We start from the raw sequence: 17,213 nt of genomic DNA on the forward strand, positions 1-17,213 counted from the left end.
GAAAAGCTCCTCCCTCGTTTAACTCAGCGAAGTGTGAATCTGTCTCTGTACATGTTTAGTGTTTGAACCGTTCACCTGCTGCTGCTCCTGCTGCTCCTGGATGTATCTGGAGTTTGCCGAGACCAGATGAGCCTCGAGTCCCGTCGACCGCTCCCCCGAAGAAATCAGAGCCTGGGCACAAATACAAGTGTTAAAATTCTATTTGGAAAAACACAAAATTGTTCAAAAATGTCTATATCAACACTTGAATAATTTGGCATCAGTCCTCCCACGACTAATCTGATTATTGACCTATTTTTGTGTTTCTCTGTCGTGTTTCTCAGCTACATTTACACGGAAAAGAATCACCGCATCGGAAACGATTTGCGTCCAGACTAGGGATGGGCATGATTAATCGATTAATCGATAATTGATCATTAAGAATTTGATGGATTCCGTTCATTTTAATGGACAAACTGAATGTATGTGTGTGTGTCGTGACAAACAGGTGTGTACATGTGTCTCTGCATCAGAAGGAGCGAGACACAAACAGTGGGTCAGTCTGTAACGAACCGAAGCACAAATGTGGATTTAACCAGGATTTGTAGAAGAAATTCCACACTTTCCGTTGCGTTGGGACAAGTGTGAGTCCATGTGCACAGTGGATAAAGCAGCACATATGTTTCTGTGTCCAGTGGGAAAAAGTTTTTCCAGGTGAGAGTCGCTCAATGTGGATGACGAGGCCCCGCCCCCCTCCCCCCGTACGCTGTCCTGGTTTTGACAAACACAAATCTGGTCACACTGACCTGTATTCACCTGAGTCATGTCTTTTAATCCAACACAAGTTGAACCACATCAGCGACACAAGAGCTGGAGTTTTATCTTCACTTAGTTTATGTAAATTAGTGATGTGGTTTTAAGTTTTGTTTCTGTGAGATTTGAACAAAACTGAATTAAACACATTATAATGTCAAACAGCTGATGTGGATCTAGAGTCGTTATGTTTATATGTCGTAAAGTTGAATTTATTGATGCAGATTAGTGCAGATAGTAATAATAATGATGATCATTTTAATATAAAAACGTTAATGATTCATCGATAATCAATCGTTAATTCTTCCGACGATCGATTAAGAAAATTTCATCAAATGTCCGTCTCTAGTCCAGACACGTCGTTTTCTGTGTCTGCACACCGTCCCTGTCCACAGTTCTGAGCATATTTATTTACGTTTTACAGAAACAAAACTTAAAACCACATGACTCATTTGCATAAACTAAGGCTGAAAAAACTGTTCTCTCCTTGTGGAATATGAGTGTTCTCTCTGTGACAGAGGGGTGTTCTCCTCTGTGTGACAGAGGGGTGTTCTCTCTGTGACAGAGGGGTGTTCTCTCTGTGTGACAGAGGGGTGTTCTCTCTGTGACAGAGGGGTGTTCTCTCTGTGTCAGAGGGGTGTTCTCTCTGTGTGACAGAGGGGTGTTCTCTCTGTGACAGAGGGGTGTTCTCTCTGTGTGACAGAGGGGTGTTCTCTCTGTGTCAGAGGGGTGTTCTCTCTGTGTCAGAGGGGTGTTCTCTCTGTGTCAGAGGGGTGTTCTCTCTGTGACAGAGGGGTGTTCTCTCTGTGTCAGAGGGGTGTTCTCTCTGTGTCAGAGGGGTGTTCTCTCTGTGTCAGAGGGGTGTTCTCTCTGTGACAGAGGGGTGTTCTCTCTGTGTGACAGAGGGGTGTTCTCTCTGTGACAGAGGGGTGTTCTCTCTGTGTCAGAGGGGTGTTCTCTCTGTGTGACAGAGGGGTGTTCTCTCTGTGTGTCAGAGGGGTGTTCTCTGTGTGACAGAGGGGTGTTCTCTCTGTGTCAGAGGGGTGTTCTCTCTGTGTCAGAGGGGTGTTCTCTCTGTGTCAGAGGGGTGTTCTCTCTGTGACAGAGGGGTGTTCTCTCTGTGACAGAGGGGTGTTCTCTCTGTGACAGAGGGGTGTTCTCTCTGTGTCAGAGGGGTGTTCTCTCTGTGACAGAGGGGTGTTCTCTCTGTGACAGAGGGGTGTTCTCTCTGTGTGACAGAGGGGTGTTCTCTCTGTGTCAGAGGGGTGTTCTCTCTGTGACAGAGGGGTGTTCTCTCTGTGTCAGAGGGGTGTTCTCTCTGTGTGACAGAGGGGTGTTCTCTCTGTGACAGAGGGGTGTTCTCTCTGTGTCAGAGGGGTGTTCTCTCTGTGTCAGAGGGGTGTTCTCTCTGTGTGACAGAGGGGTGTTCTCTCTGTGACAGAGGGGTGTTCTCTCTGTGTGACAGAGGGGTGTTCTCTCTGTGTCAGAGGGTTGTTCTGCTGATGGTGAGTCTGTTCTGTGTTTCTGTCGTGTTGGAGATGGTTCATGTGAAACACACAGACCTGTAGAACTAGACTTCACCTTTTAACGAGAAACTGCCTGAAACACTCGTAAGTTACAGCAGCCGATTTCGAGCCGAGGAAGACGACAAGAGTGAAAAGTGTTTTCGTGAACCATGTACGAGCGAGTATTTGTATCTCGGCTGTTTCTCGTTTGTCTCTGGTTTGTTTAAACTGTTTTCCTCGAGATCGTCACATGACGACGTCACGAACCCAGAGAATCAGAAGGAGCGAGTCACAGTGACGTGTCCAATCAGGACGAGACTCCAGCTCCTACATCAGAGTATCAGAGTTTTCAGGAGTCCCACAGTCCCCGTCACATCTGGACCAACATGAACTCGTGGAGCTGGAGGCACCAGATCGTTCAGACTCTGGAGCCGTTTTCAGTTGGATTAATGTGAACGAACACTGTACACACAACAACACCACTCCCATACACACTAGTGTGAACGGGGCCTAAGACAAATCCAACTCCCTCATGTTCGTTTAGCATCAGAACTTATTTAATCACACGAGGACAAACTGTTTTAGTGCTGAGAGCAGCTCGAGTGAACGTTCCAGCTTCATGTGCGCGGGGCTTTCTGCTCTCCGGCTCCACGGTGCTGATAAACAAATAATAATCCGTCTATACTTGATCCCAGAGAGAGTTTTGGACCTGTCTGTTCTTCTTCTCAGCCTGAGCCACAGCGGTGGGACTGGACAGCTGATCCTTCATCTCCTGGAACACACCAGAAAACAAAAACATACAAGATTTCACCAAAAATAACTCTGGATTTGACCCATCCCACAGTCCTGGTTCAGTCCTGGTTTAGTCCTTGTTTAGGCCTGTGTTAGTCCTGTTTTAGTCCTGGTTTTTAATCCTGGCTCAGTCCTGTTTAAGACCTAGTTTAGTCCTGGTTTAGTCCTGGTTCAGTCCTTGTTTAGTCCTGGCTTAGTCCTGTTTTAGTCCTGTTTTAGTCCTGTTTTAGACCTGGTTTAGTCCTGTTTTTGTCCTGTTTTAATCCTGTTTTAGTCCTGTTTTAGTCCTGTTTTAGTCCTGTTTTAGTCCTGGTTCAGTCCTGTTTTAGTCCTGGTTTAGTCCGTTATCAGTTTTTTCCATTTTTCAATTAAATACAAAATCGAAAACAGAAAAAATGAATCATTATCAGTTTTTTTTTTTTTTTTCATTTTGGTTTTGGAGACAAATAATGAAGAAAATAGTTGTTTTGTTGTTGTTTTTTTTATTTTTGGGTTTTATTTTGAAAACCAAATTAACCAGAACAGTATACAAATGTGTCAAACGCACTTAAAGATGAAAAAAATATGTTTAAAACCTGTTTTGTTTTATTTTAATTTGATTTAAATGTTCTGATTCTCGAGGTTCGTTTAAACCAGTCGCTCTCATCATAATCCAAACACGACCTGCGCCCTGTGTGACTCAGCTCTGACCTGATTCACACACACACGCACGCACGCACACACACACACACACACACACACACACACACACTCTCCGGTGACTCACGCTTTCCACTCCGCCGCGACCTCTGACCCCTCCACCTACACCTCACAACAATAACACGACTCTAAAAATACATCAGCCTGTTTCTGTTTCCAGTGACGTCACACACTCGGAATGTTTCACCGTCAGACACGGAACGACACGGAACAAAACCGATCCTCCTGAGCGTTTAGAAACCGTGTCACTCGTTCATTAGTTCGTTTTTTTGAAACGAAAACGAAAAAAGCAACGATTTTTTTCATTATTTGTCTCCAAAACCAAACCAAAACAAAACAAAAAAAAAAACAGATAATGATTCATTTTTTCAGTTTTGTTTTGGCACGCGAGATGCGACGAGTCAGACGCACAAACACAGAAACGCACAAATGCACAAACACATGTAACACAAACACACGGAGCGTAGGGGTCAAGAGTTTTCAGAGGCACCACAGCGATCACATTCTTAATAATAATAATAAAATATAACTAATTAAAATAATAATAACAATAATAATAATTAAAACAATAATAATAATGATCTTGTATGCCTTAGCAACTGGCTTTTATTCAGAAAAGTAAAAAAAAAAAAAAATGTACTAAAGTGTTTTCTGGTTGTTTGTTCTGTTTTGACTGAGATTCTCATTTTTTTATAACATTAAAGTTCTGGCAGCAGAAACACATGTCAGTTTTATATTTAGATTTATACTGTTGCTTTATTTTCCTGCTGCTGATCACATGAATTTTTCAATTAAATTTATTAAGTCAAATTCTAGGAATTGAGAAACTGAACTGAAACTGGAAAATCCCACAAAAAAAAAAAAAAAAAGAACCAAAGTTAGAAGAATAAAGATGGACTGTACAGACTCGTGTCCTGCTCCTGTTTAAACAAATGTTCTGTTTGTACGACACCTGTGGCACTTTTATTTACATTTACAATAAAAGTCACTATATTCTACTTTTGAATTCATTCACTGGTTCTGCGTAAAACACGTGATTAATCATGATTAATCACAGGAGCTCATGTGATTAATGCGATTAAGATGTTTTATTTTTGCCCTGCCCTTCTCTTTATAATCTAAATAAATAAGCTCATCCAAACTGCGAAACATGTTTGACCTAAATAAATGTCCAGATGACAAACTGAATTTCTCTGTTTGTTTTTATTTATTTATTATAATTTATTGGACTGTTTGATTCGTTCATTCGTGGTCTGGTTTTGTTTTTGTGCTTTGGTATTGTTCTTTGTGGATTGTGGTGCTTTATATAAATCAAGATGTATTATCACGTTTTATTCTGTTTGAGAGAAAGAAAATAAAAGTGCAGCTTTGTGCGTTAAACATTTATGAATGAAACAGGGGCCGTTATGAGATTAATCACAAAAAAATGATCACACTAATATATTTTTAACGCAGATTAATCACAGTTTATTTTGGCCGGACATGCTCCTCTGTCCAGAGCGCGGATGGAGGGAGGTGGGGACAGGTGGAGACAGGTGGGACAGGTGGGGACAGGTGGGGACAGGTGGAGACAGGTGGAGACAGGTGGAGACAGGTGGAGACACAGGTGGGACAGAACAGTGGAGACAGGTGGGGACAGGTGGGGACAGTGGAGACAGGTGGGACAGGTGGGAGACAGGTGGGGACAGGTGGGACAGGTGGAGACAGGTGGGACACAGGTGGGACAGGTGTGGGACAGGTGGGGACAGGTGGGAGACAGGTGGAGACAGGTGTGGAGACAGGTGGGGACAGGTGGAGACAGGTGGGGACAGGTGGGACAGGTGGAGACAGGTGGAGACAGGTGGGACAGGTGTGGACAGGTGAGACAGGTGGGGACAGGTGGAGACAGTGGGACAGGGGGACAGGTGGGACAGGTGGTGGGACAGGTGGGGACAGGTGGAGACAGGTGGAGACAGGTGGGGACAGGTGGGGACAGGTGGGAGACAGGTGGAGACAGGTGGGGACAGGTGGGGACAGGTGGAGACAGGTGGAGACAGGTGGAGACAGGTGGGAGACAGGTGGGGACAGGTGGGGACAGGTGGGGACAGGTGGGGACAGGTGGGGAGACAGGTGGAGACAGGTGGGACAGGTGGGGACAGGTGGAGACAGGTGGGACAGGTGGAGACAGGTGGAGACAGGTGGGGACAGGTGGAGACAGGTGGGGACAGGTGGGGACAAGTGGAGACAGGTGGGGACAGGTGGGGACAGGTGGAGACAGGTGGGGACAGGTGGGGACAGTGGAGACAGGTGGAGACAAGTGGAGACAGGTGGAGACATTTGGTGACAGGTGGTGACAGGTGGAGACAGGTGGAGACATTTGGAGACAGGTGGGGACAGGTGGAGACAGGTTGGTGACAGGTGGGGACAGGTGGAGACAGGTTGACAGGTGACAGGTGGGGACAGGTGGAGACAGGTGGAGACAGGTGGAGACAGGTGGAGACAGGTGGTGACAGGTGGGGACAGGTGGAGACAGGTGGAGACAGGTGAACCCCTGCCACACGTGTTGTTTTTACCTGCACAGATTTCCTGGTCTGTTCCACAAAGTCTCGTCGCTCCTGAAGTTCGTTGTCTCCGAGCCGGAACTTCCCGGGATTCGACTCCACGATGCCTGAATCTGTCAAGGACTTTTCCAAACGTGACGCTAACCCGAGATCACAGGTGTCAAACATACGGCCTGGGGGCCAGATCCGGCCCTCCAAGACCTTTAATGTGGCCCTTGGGTGATTTTCTACTCAAATATTTTAATAATATTTTCTATTAAAATGGTGTTAATTTTCTGTGGTGTTTATCACAGCAGCGTCTCCAGCGTCTCTGTACGTGGCCCCTCCCACCAGAGCAGCACAAATGAAGACTTGTCTCTTTCCAAACGCTCTTAAAGGACGATCGTTTTGACTGTTGACCGTGACACCCTCATCAGAAAAATGTCCAACATGAGAAAAGTGGAGCCGAGTGCAGGATTTTACAACAAAAATGGACTTATTCCTGTTTACAGACAAGTTCATGTTCAAACTTTGTGTTGAAATTAAAATTTTCTTAAAGTTTCAGGTTGTTCATAATATTATAATATTTTGTAAAAGAAAGAGTTCATCAGTAAAAAAAAATTCTGTAATAGATTTGTGTTTCTCTGCACAAATATTTGAACTTATTGTTATTTTTGGGGTTTATATGACATGAGTTTTCTGATCCGGACACTTTGGATCAAAGTCGGTTGGACACGACCCCCGGAACAAAATGAGTTTGACTCTCCTGTATTAGACCAATGTGTGAGTGTAAACAAACACACGTGTACGACACACACACACACACACACACACACACACACACACACAGACACACACACACACACACACACACAGACACACACACACACACACACACACACAGACACACACACACACAGACACACACACACACACACACACACACACACACAGACACACACACACACACACACACACACACACACACACACACACACACACACACACACACACACACACAGACACACACACACACACACACACACACACACACACACACACAGACACACACACACACACACACAGACACACACACACACACACACAGACACACACACACACACACACACACACACACACACACACACACACACACACACACACAGCACACACACAGCACACACACACACACACACACACACACACACACACACACACACACACACACACACACACATACACACACACACACACACACACACACACAGACAAATGACTCCACAGATAAATACTGATGTGGAGTCACATATTTGAACATTTATCTGTCTGTAAATTGGATTAAATGAACAGAATGTCGAGAGTCTAAGATTTATAACGACGTATCACCTGCCCACGGGAAATATCGGCCCCTGTCAGCAAACATATCGACCGATAGCCGATATATCGATCGGGCTCTACATTTAACATCATGTTCACACTTTTATCTTTTCACTGAAACTAAATGAAATCGTGAAGCGAAATCAGAAGTTCAGAGGACGTGCAGAGAGAGTTTTTGGTTTGTGTGGAGGACGTGTGAGGAACAGAAGATCTTCAGAGAAACACCGAGCTCCAAAATCAACACTAATTCATTTAGAGCGAGAAGAGGAAGTGAAGCAGACGCACAAAAGAAAGTCTGTTTAAAAATAACCACGCTCATGTGAAGATCCGGGACTAAGGTCGGACCAGGACCGGGACCAGACCAGGACCAGACCAGAGACCAGACCAGGACCAGGACCAGGACCAGACCAGACCAGGACCAGGACCGGGATCAGGACCAGAGACCAGGACCAGACCAGGACCAGGACCAGGACCAGGACCAGGACCAGACCAGACCAGAGACCAGAACAGAGATCAGGCCAATACCAAGGAAAGATCAAGACCTAAGACACAGACACAGAGACACAGAGACAGAGACACAGACAGAGACACAGACAGAGACACAGACAGACACAGAGACACACAGAGACACAGACAGAGACACAGACAGAGAGACACAGACAGAGAGACACAGAGACAGAGACACAGAGACAGACAGAGACAGAGACACAGACAGAGACACAGACAGAGAGACACAGACAGAGACACAGAGAGACACAGAGAGACACAGACAGAGACACAGACAGAGACAGAGAGACACAGACAGAGACACAGAGACAGAGACAGAGAACACAGACAGAGACACAGACAGAGACAGAGACAGAGACACAGACAGAGAGACAGAGACAGACACAGACAGAGACAGAGACACAGACAGAGACACAGAGACACAGACAGAGAGACACAGAGACAGACAGAGACACAGAGACACAGACAGAGACACAGAGACACAGACACAGACAGACACAGACAGAGACACAGACAGACAGACAGACAGACAGAGACACAGACAGAGAGACACAACAGAGACACAGACAGAGACACAGACAGAGAGACACAGACAGAGACAGAGACACAGAGAGACACAGACAGAGACAGACACAGACAGAGACACAGAGACAGAGAGACACAGACAGACAGAGACACAGAGACACAGACAGAGACACAGAGACACAGACAGACACAGAGACACAGACAGAGAGACAGAGAGACACAGAGACACGTCCTGCTTTTGTCTCAGTCTCATGTGAAGCTCAGAACCTCCAGAGCTCCTCCCTGAGCTGCAGCGGCTGCACTAGCACTGACTCAGGACTGGAGCAGGTGCCGGGGTTTGAGGATAAAATAAAAAAATAAAAAATAAATATAAATACAAATGAAAAAAAAAAGCCGGACGTGTTTGGACTGAACGTGTGAAGGATACTGATGGTCTCACTCAGGTCCTCCAGGTCCCAGTCGATGGCCCTCAGACAGTTCCTCAACTCGTTAGTGCTCCAGTCCAGCTCATCTCTGCTCACCTGCACACACAGGTACAGTCACACACAGGTACAGTCACACACACACACACACACAGTACAGTACAGTCACACACACACAGTACAGCACACAGGGGTACAGTCACACACAGAGGGACAGTCACACACAGGGGTACAGTCACACACCAGAGGGACAGTCACACACACAGAGGGGTACAGTCACACACACTGAGGGACAGTCACACACAGGGTACAGTCACACACAGGGACAGTCACACACAGGGACAGTCACACACAGGGACAGTCACACACACAGAGACAGTCACACAGGTACAGTCACACACAGAGGGACAGTCACACACAGGGGTACAGTCACACACACACAGAGGCACAGTCACACACACACACACACAGAGGGACAGTCACACACACACACAGAGGGACAGTCACACACACACAGAGGCACAGTCACACACACACACACACACACACAGAAGGACAGTCACACACAGAGGGACAGTCACACAAACGGGTACAGTCACACACCTGAGGGACAGTCACACACACAGGGTACAGTCACACACACAGGGTACAGTCACACACAGAGGGACAGTCACACACAGGGTGACAGTCACACACAGAGGGACAGTCACACACACAGAGGGGTACAGTCACACACAGGGGTACAGTCACACACAGGGACACAGTCACACACAGGGGACAGTCACACACAGGGGTACAGTCACACACAGGGACAGTCACACACACACAGGGGGACAGTCACACACAGGTACAGTCACACACACAGGGGACAGTCACACACACACAGGGGTACAGTCACACACAGGGGTACAGTCACACACAGGGACAGTCACACACAGGTACAGTCACACACAGGGACAGTCACACACAGGGGGTACAGTCACACAGGGGACAGTCACACACAGGGGACAGTCACACACAGGGACAGTCACACACAGGGACAGTCACACACACACAGGGTACAGTCACACACAGGGGACAGTCACACACACACAGGGGTACAGTCACACATAGGGGGACAGTCACACACACACAGGGGTACAGTCACACACAGGGGTACAGTCACACACAGGGACAGTCACACACAGGGGACAGTCACACACAGGGGTACAGTCACACAGAGGGACAGTCACACACACAGGGGGACAGTCACACACAGGGGTACAGTCACACATAGGGGGACAGTCACACACACACAGGGGTACAGTCACACACAGGGGGACAGTCACACACACACAGGGGTACAGTCACACACAGGTACAGTCACACACAGGGGGACAGTCACACACAGGGGGACAGTCACACACAGGGGGACAGTCACACACACACACAGGGGGACAGTCACACACACAGGGGGACAGTCACACACAGAGGGACAGTCACACACACACAGGGGACAGTCACACACACAGAGGGACAGTCACACACACAGAGGGACAGTCACACACACACAGAGGGACAGTCACACACACAGAGGGACAGTCACACACACAGAGGGACAGTCACACACACAGAGGTACAGTCACACACACAGGTACAGTCACACACAGAGTCAGATTCACACACAGAGTCAGATTCACACAGTGTGATCCTGGTGCAGATGTTCTGACCTGCGTCCCGTCCTGCAGAAGTTCCTCCCAGCGCTCGAACAAACCTCTGGCCCTGGACAGAGCCTTCTGCACCTCACTACAAAACACACACACACACGCACACACACACACACACACACACACACACACACACACACACACACACACACACACACACACACACACACACACACACACACACACAAAGAGCAGAGAACACACTGGGCTCAGAGCGTCGTACAGGTTAAAATCACAAAATACTAAATCTCAAATCTTCACCCTGTGACCAAAGAATAAAACCTGGAATTTTCTGCAAACACTTGATAATTGTGTTTTTAATCGATTTGAATCAAAGCCAGAGCAGACAGATATTTTCAGATCTTGATATTTTCATTCTTATCGTAGTCTGTAGTTTAAGAAATTGTCAAATGATTCTATTCTTAAATTAGAATGAGATCTTTTACGTGTGAATGGTTTAACAGCACAATGACCTGATTTGCAAATAAGACAGTCAGGAGTAAAACAGTTTATAATCATAAAAATCCTCAATTTCAAGATTTTGCAATTTTTTAAAATCTCACTTATTAAAAAAAACAAAAACAAAACATTATTATTAGAGCTGGGCGTCATTCAGAAGTTGCAAATACGAAATATATCTTGATTAGGGGTGTGCAAAAATATTCAAATATCGATATATCGTATCGTTTAATGTGATGATACAGTATCGATATTGTGGGTTGCTGTATCGATATATCGCCAAGAGTATTTTTTTGGTATATTTTACTACATTATCTTGTTACAGTGCTACAGTTTTTGTTGCTTGTTTAGAGGAAGTAAATTTGTTTATGCAACACATTTGACATTTTTACTGACTTAATTTACTGTTAAATTACTGTTTCCTCTTAACTTTGCACAAGAAGTCGTTTAACAAAGACTTTTAGAATCACAGCCACGATTTAGCCTTTATTTTATATTAAACTTTATCAAATTGATTTGAAATATATCGTACTGAATTGAAAGTGGAATATATCGAGATATGTATCGTATCGTGGCCCATGTATCGAGATATGTATCGTATCGTCAATTTCTTAATGATACCCAGCCCTAATCTTGATACAGTAGGTTTTTGATTCGATATATTTCAAATCGATTCGATTACGGTTCAAAAAAATTTAAAAAATCACATCTGTGACACTAAAAGTCTTCATTAAACTACTTCTTTTGCAAAGTTCACATGAAACACAAACATTTAAATCAACAAAACAGTGAAAATGTCAAATGTGTCCTCTGAACAAACAACAAAACAATTAGTAAAATAAACCAAAAAATACTCTTGGCGATATATCGATACAGGAGCCCACGATATCGATACTGTATCATCACATTAAACTATTCGATATATGGATATTTCGATATTTTTCAAGGTAACACTTTATAATAACTACACCTTATTTAGCCTTAATAAAGCATGAACAAAGGCTTAATTAATAATGAACAAAGACTTGATTAATAATGATTCACACTTAGTAACTACTTAATTACTACCTTAATTAGCACTTGCACTTAATTTGCCTGTGCTGTAAATAGTTACTCATAATTATTTCATACTTAATTACTCATGAACTAACCATTTGGGCATTAATTAATCATTTATTAATCATTATTAATCTCAGAGAGAATGATTTACTAATAATACAATGCAGTGATAATTCAGTCAGCTGTTATCTGTTAGTTAAGTCTTTCTGAGAGTTTTTCTAAAGTGAAGATGAATTATGTTTTATTAAACATTTACTAAGCGTGAATCATTATTAATTAAGTCTTTATTCATTGTTAATTAAGTCTTTGTTCTTGTTCTCTTTCTTTGTACTATTACTACTACTACTACTCTATACTACTACTACTATTACTACTACTATTAATACTACTACTACTATCTATTCTACTATTACTATACTACTACTACTACTACTACTACTACTACTACTACTACTACTACTACTACTACTACTACTACTACTACTACTACTACTATTACTACTACTACTACTACTACTACTACTGCTACTATCTATACTACTATTACTACTACTACTACTACTACTACTATTACTACTACTACTACTACTACTATACTACTATTACTACTACTACTTGTAGTATCATTACTACTACTACTACTATTACTACTACTACTACTATTACTACTACTACTACTACTACTACTACTACTACTACTACTACTACTACTACTACTACTACTACTACTACTACTACTACTACTACTATTGCAACTACTACTACTACTACTACTACTTGCAACTACTACTACTTGTACTACTATTACTACTACTACTATTACTACTTGTACTATTATTACTACTACTACTACTATTAAGTAGTTACTAAGCGTGAATCATTAATTAAATCTTTGTTAATTATTAATTAAGTCTTTGTTCATTATTAATTAAGTCTTTGTTCATGCTTTATTAAGGCTAAGTAAGGTGTAGTTATTATAAAGTGTTACCTTTACGGGTCTGTTTGAAACTTGAAACATAAATCGAAATCGTGCACGAATAATCGGCCTCATCCGATGGTCTTTGAATGAACGAAAACGTCTTTTTGAAACAGAAACAGATCACGTGATTTTAAAAAATGTTGTGTGGAGCGTGAAGTTAATGTAAAACGAACAGACATTTTAACTGAACATGGAACAGTGGACCTCGGACTCTCGTGGAAATAACGTCAGGTTCACGTGTCAAAAAAGAATCGGAACGTCTAAAAAAACAATCGTGACAACTGCAGGTGCTTTTGATCAGTTTCTGTCACGTGAACTTGACTTTCTGATCGATAAAAGTGTGAGTGGATGAAGCTGTTCACAGACGGAGCGACGGACGATCTCACAAACATTTGGCGAAAAGGTCAAGGACAGTGAATAATTGTTTGGAGGCGTCACTGACGGCAGACGTGGGCTGTAACTCTATACAACGAGCTTATGATTCAATACGATTCAGTTTGATATATTTCAAATCAATTCGATACACGATACTGAATCATGGCTGTGACACTAAAAGTCTTTGTTAAATCACTTCTTGTGTAAAGTTCACATGAAACACAAACATTTTAATCGTCAAAACAGTGAAAATGTCAAATGTGTCCTCTGAACAAACAACAAAACTGTAGCTGGAACTAAATCATTTACGATATATCGATATTTGGGTATTTTTGCACAGCTCTACAGACCAGTGGTTCAGAATAACAGCCACATTTTTGTCAGTTCGCCTCAGGGCAGCTGTGGCTATGACAGACAGACACCTCCTCGGGTAAATCCAAGCGCCACATGGAACCAGGTCTAAACCAGGACTAAACCAGGACTAAACCAGGACTAAACCAGGACTAAACCAGGTCTAAACCAGGACTAAACCAGGTCTAAACCAGGTCTAAACCAGGTCTAAACCAGGACTAAACCAGGTCTAAATCAGGACTAAACCAGGACTAAACCAGGTCTAAACCAGGACTAAACCAGGTCTAAACCAGGTCTAAACAGAGGATCTAAACCAGGTCTAACCCAGGACTAAACCAGGACTAAACCAGGTCTAAATCAGGACTAAACCAGGACTAAACCAGGTCTAAACCAGGTCTAAACCAGGACTAAACCAGGTCTAAACCAGGTCTAAACCAGATCTAAACCAGGTCTAAACCAGGACTAAACCAGGACTAAACCAGGTCTAAACCAGGTCTAAACCAGGTCTAAATCAGGACTAAACCAGGACTAAACCAGGTCTAAACCAGGTCTAAACCAGGACTAAATCAGGTCTAAATCAGGTCTAAACAAAGTCTAAACCAGGTCTAAATCAGGACTAAACCAGGACTGAACCAGGACTAAACCAGGATTTAACAAGGACTAAAAGCAGGACTAAACTAGGTCTAAATCTGGACTAAACCAGGTCTAAACCAGGACTAAACCAGGTTTAAACCAAGACTAAAATCAGGACTAAAAGAAGGTCTAAACCAGGACTAAACCAGGATTTAACAAGGACTAAAAGCAGGACTAAACTAGGTCTAAGTCTGGACTAAACTAGGACTAAAAGAAGGTCTAAACTAGGTCTAAACAAAGTCTAAACCAGGTCTAAACCAGGTGACTAAACCAGGACTAAACCAGGACTAAATCAGGTCTAAACCAGGACTAAACCAGGTCTAAATCCGGACTGGTTCTGGTCTGTTCTAGTGACGCTTCTGACACATGTTTTATTCCAACACAAAAACACGAGACAACGAGACAGCTGCAGAAATTAAAGTAAAGTAAAGTTCAGTTTAGAGTTTGGAGAATCCGGAGTGAAATCGAGTCGCGGGGAGCGTCATGTAAACACACTTAGCACCAGGCTAACGGCTAAAGGCTAACGGCCCCACAACACGCCTCCGAAACGGCGCCGATCCCGCGAACCCGAGCGTGACATGCGGGCGCACGGGCGGGGGACGTGATTTTAGACAAAAAACGTGACGTGATTTTAGACCAAAAAATAAAAAAATCTCACCCCTTCACCACGAAAAACGGGTCCTCCACAGACATGATGCTGCTGGCTTCCGCTTCCGCACGGGGCGCATGCGCGGTACGGCGGGGAGCAGCTGTGACGTCAGAGGGTAAGAAAAAAAAAAAAAAAAAAAAATTAAGTAATACAAATAAAAATAATACAAATATAAATAATACAGATAAAAATAATAAAAATAAAAATAATAAAAATAAAAAATAATACAGATAAAAATAACACAAATAAAACAAATAAAAATAATAAAAATAAAATAATACAGATAAAAATAATAAAAATACAAATAATACAGATAAAAATAATACAAATACAAATAATACAGATAAAAATAACACAAATAAAACAAATAAAAATAATAAAAATAAAATAATACAGATAAAAATAATAAAAATAAAAATAATACAAATAAAAAATAATACAGATAAAAATAATAAAAATACAAATAATACAGATAAAAATAATACAAATACAAATAATACAGATAAAAATAATTCTAATAAAAATAATACAGATAAAAATAATACAAATACAAATAATACAGTTAAAAATAATTCTAATAAAAAATAAACAGATAAAAATAAAAACAAATAAAAATAATACAAAATAATAAAAATAATACAGATAAAAATAAAACAAATAAAAATAATACAGATAAAAATAATACAGATAAAAATAAAACAAATAAAAATAATACAGATAAAAATAATGCAAATAAAAATAATACAGATAAAAATAAAACAAAAAATAATAATAAAAAAATAATAAAAATAATACGGATAAAAATAAAACAAATAAAAATAATACAGATAAAAATAAAACAAATAAAAATAATACAGATAAAAATAAAAAGTGATAAGATCTGAAGTTCCCTCAAACTTATTCACATTTTTTTAAAATTAATATTACAGTGTCAATAAAGTACTATAATAACATAGAATAAATTAACTGACTTGAATTAAGATCATCATTTGTGTCAATTTTACGTACTACTATCACTACTACTACTACTACTACTACTACTACTACTACTACTACTACTACTACTACTGCTACTACTGCTACTACTACTGCTATCACTACTACTACTACTACTACTACAACTACTACTACTACTACTACTACTGCTACTACTGCTACTACTACTGCTATCACTACTATTACTACTACTACTACAACTACTACTACTACTACTCCTACCACTACTACTCCTACTACTACTACTCCTACTCCTACTCCTACTACTACTACTACTACTACTACTACTACTACTACTACTACTACAGTAAAACAGCAGTAAAATGTGCAGATATTTTAAAAGTTAAAATTTAAAAGTTCTTCTTAAATTCTGAATAAACAAAAGTTAAATAATAAAGTACACGAGTGTTGCCCCAATAATCTCTGTGTTCTGTCCACAGTTATGTCCTCTCCTCCCTCCTCTCCTCCCTCCTCCCTCCTTCCTTCCTTCCTTCCTTCCTTCCGTTCTGGGGTGGACTGTAAAACTGTATTTCACGGTTAAATTCTGTAACGGCAGCGAGTTCTGTGTCCCTCCCAAAACCACAAACTGACCTCAGATTTCTCTTTCACAACATTTACACTTTATCAAGTTTATCAGAAAACACACACAGAGTCAGACTTTTAATGTTAAATAGAATAAAAACAAAAAACAAAACAAAACAAAACACTTTTAACTGTGAGGAGGGTTTGAAAAGGCCCGGGAGAGATCTCTAGATGACTCAAACACGCACGGATGATCTAGAACGTCTTCAGGCAGGTTTGTGATCAGGAACGACGTCAGAACGTGAGGCTCAAAATGTAAAACACAAACAAACAAACAAAAAAAAAA

General features: G+C 42.0%; 1 protein-coding gene across 2 annotated transcripts in view; it reads right to left on the reverse strand.

Moving 5' to 3' along the window:
- LOC110153452 (syntaxin-10) overlaps nucleotides 1-15,456 on the reverse strand; it is a 23,183-nt gene extending 7,727 nt beyond the window's left edge. The window contains exons 1-6 of one of the 2 annotated variants that reach the window (XM_055157878.1): nucleotides 15,359-15,456; nucleotides 10,848-10,923; nucleotides 9,144-9,237; nucleotides 6,341-6,435; nucleotides 3,007-3,069; nucleotides 76-171 (exon numbers count right to left, since the gene is read on the reverse strand). In XM_055157878.1, coding sequence (XP_055013853.1) covers nucleotides 76-171; nucleotides 3,007-3,069; nucleotides 6,341-6,435; nucleotides 9,144-9,237; nucleotides 10,848-10,923; nucleotides 15,359-15,393 — 459 coding nt within the window. In that variant the 5' untranslated portion in view covers nucleotides 15,394-15,456. Of the gene's footprint in view, nucleotides 1-75; nucleotides 172-3,006; nucleotides 3,070-6,340; nucleotides 6,436-9,143; nucleotides 9,238-10,847; nucleotides 10,924-15,358 lie in introns of those variants that run through there. The other variant, XM_055157879.1, reaches the window with a different exon arrangement.
- Nucleotides 15,457-17,213: the final 1,757 nt, after the last annotated feature.

Source organism: Boleophthalmus pectinirostris, unplaced genomic scaffold (assembly GCF_026225935.1).
Source record: "Boleophthalmus pectinirostris isolate CB_2022bp ecotype Guang Dong unplaced genomic scaffold, ASM2622593v1 HiC_scaffold_22, whole genome shotgun sequence".
Lineage (NCBI taxonomy): Eukaryota > Metazoa > Chordata > Actinopteri > Gobiiformes > Gobiidae > Boleophthalmus > Boleophthalmus pectinirostris.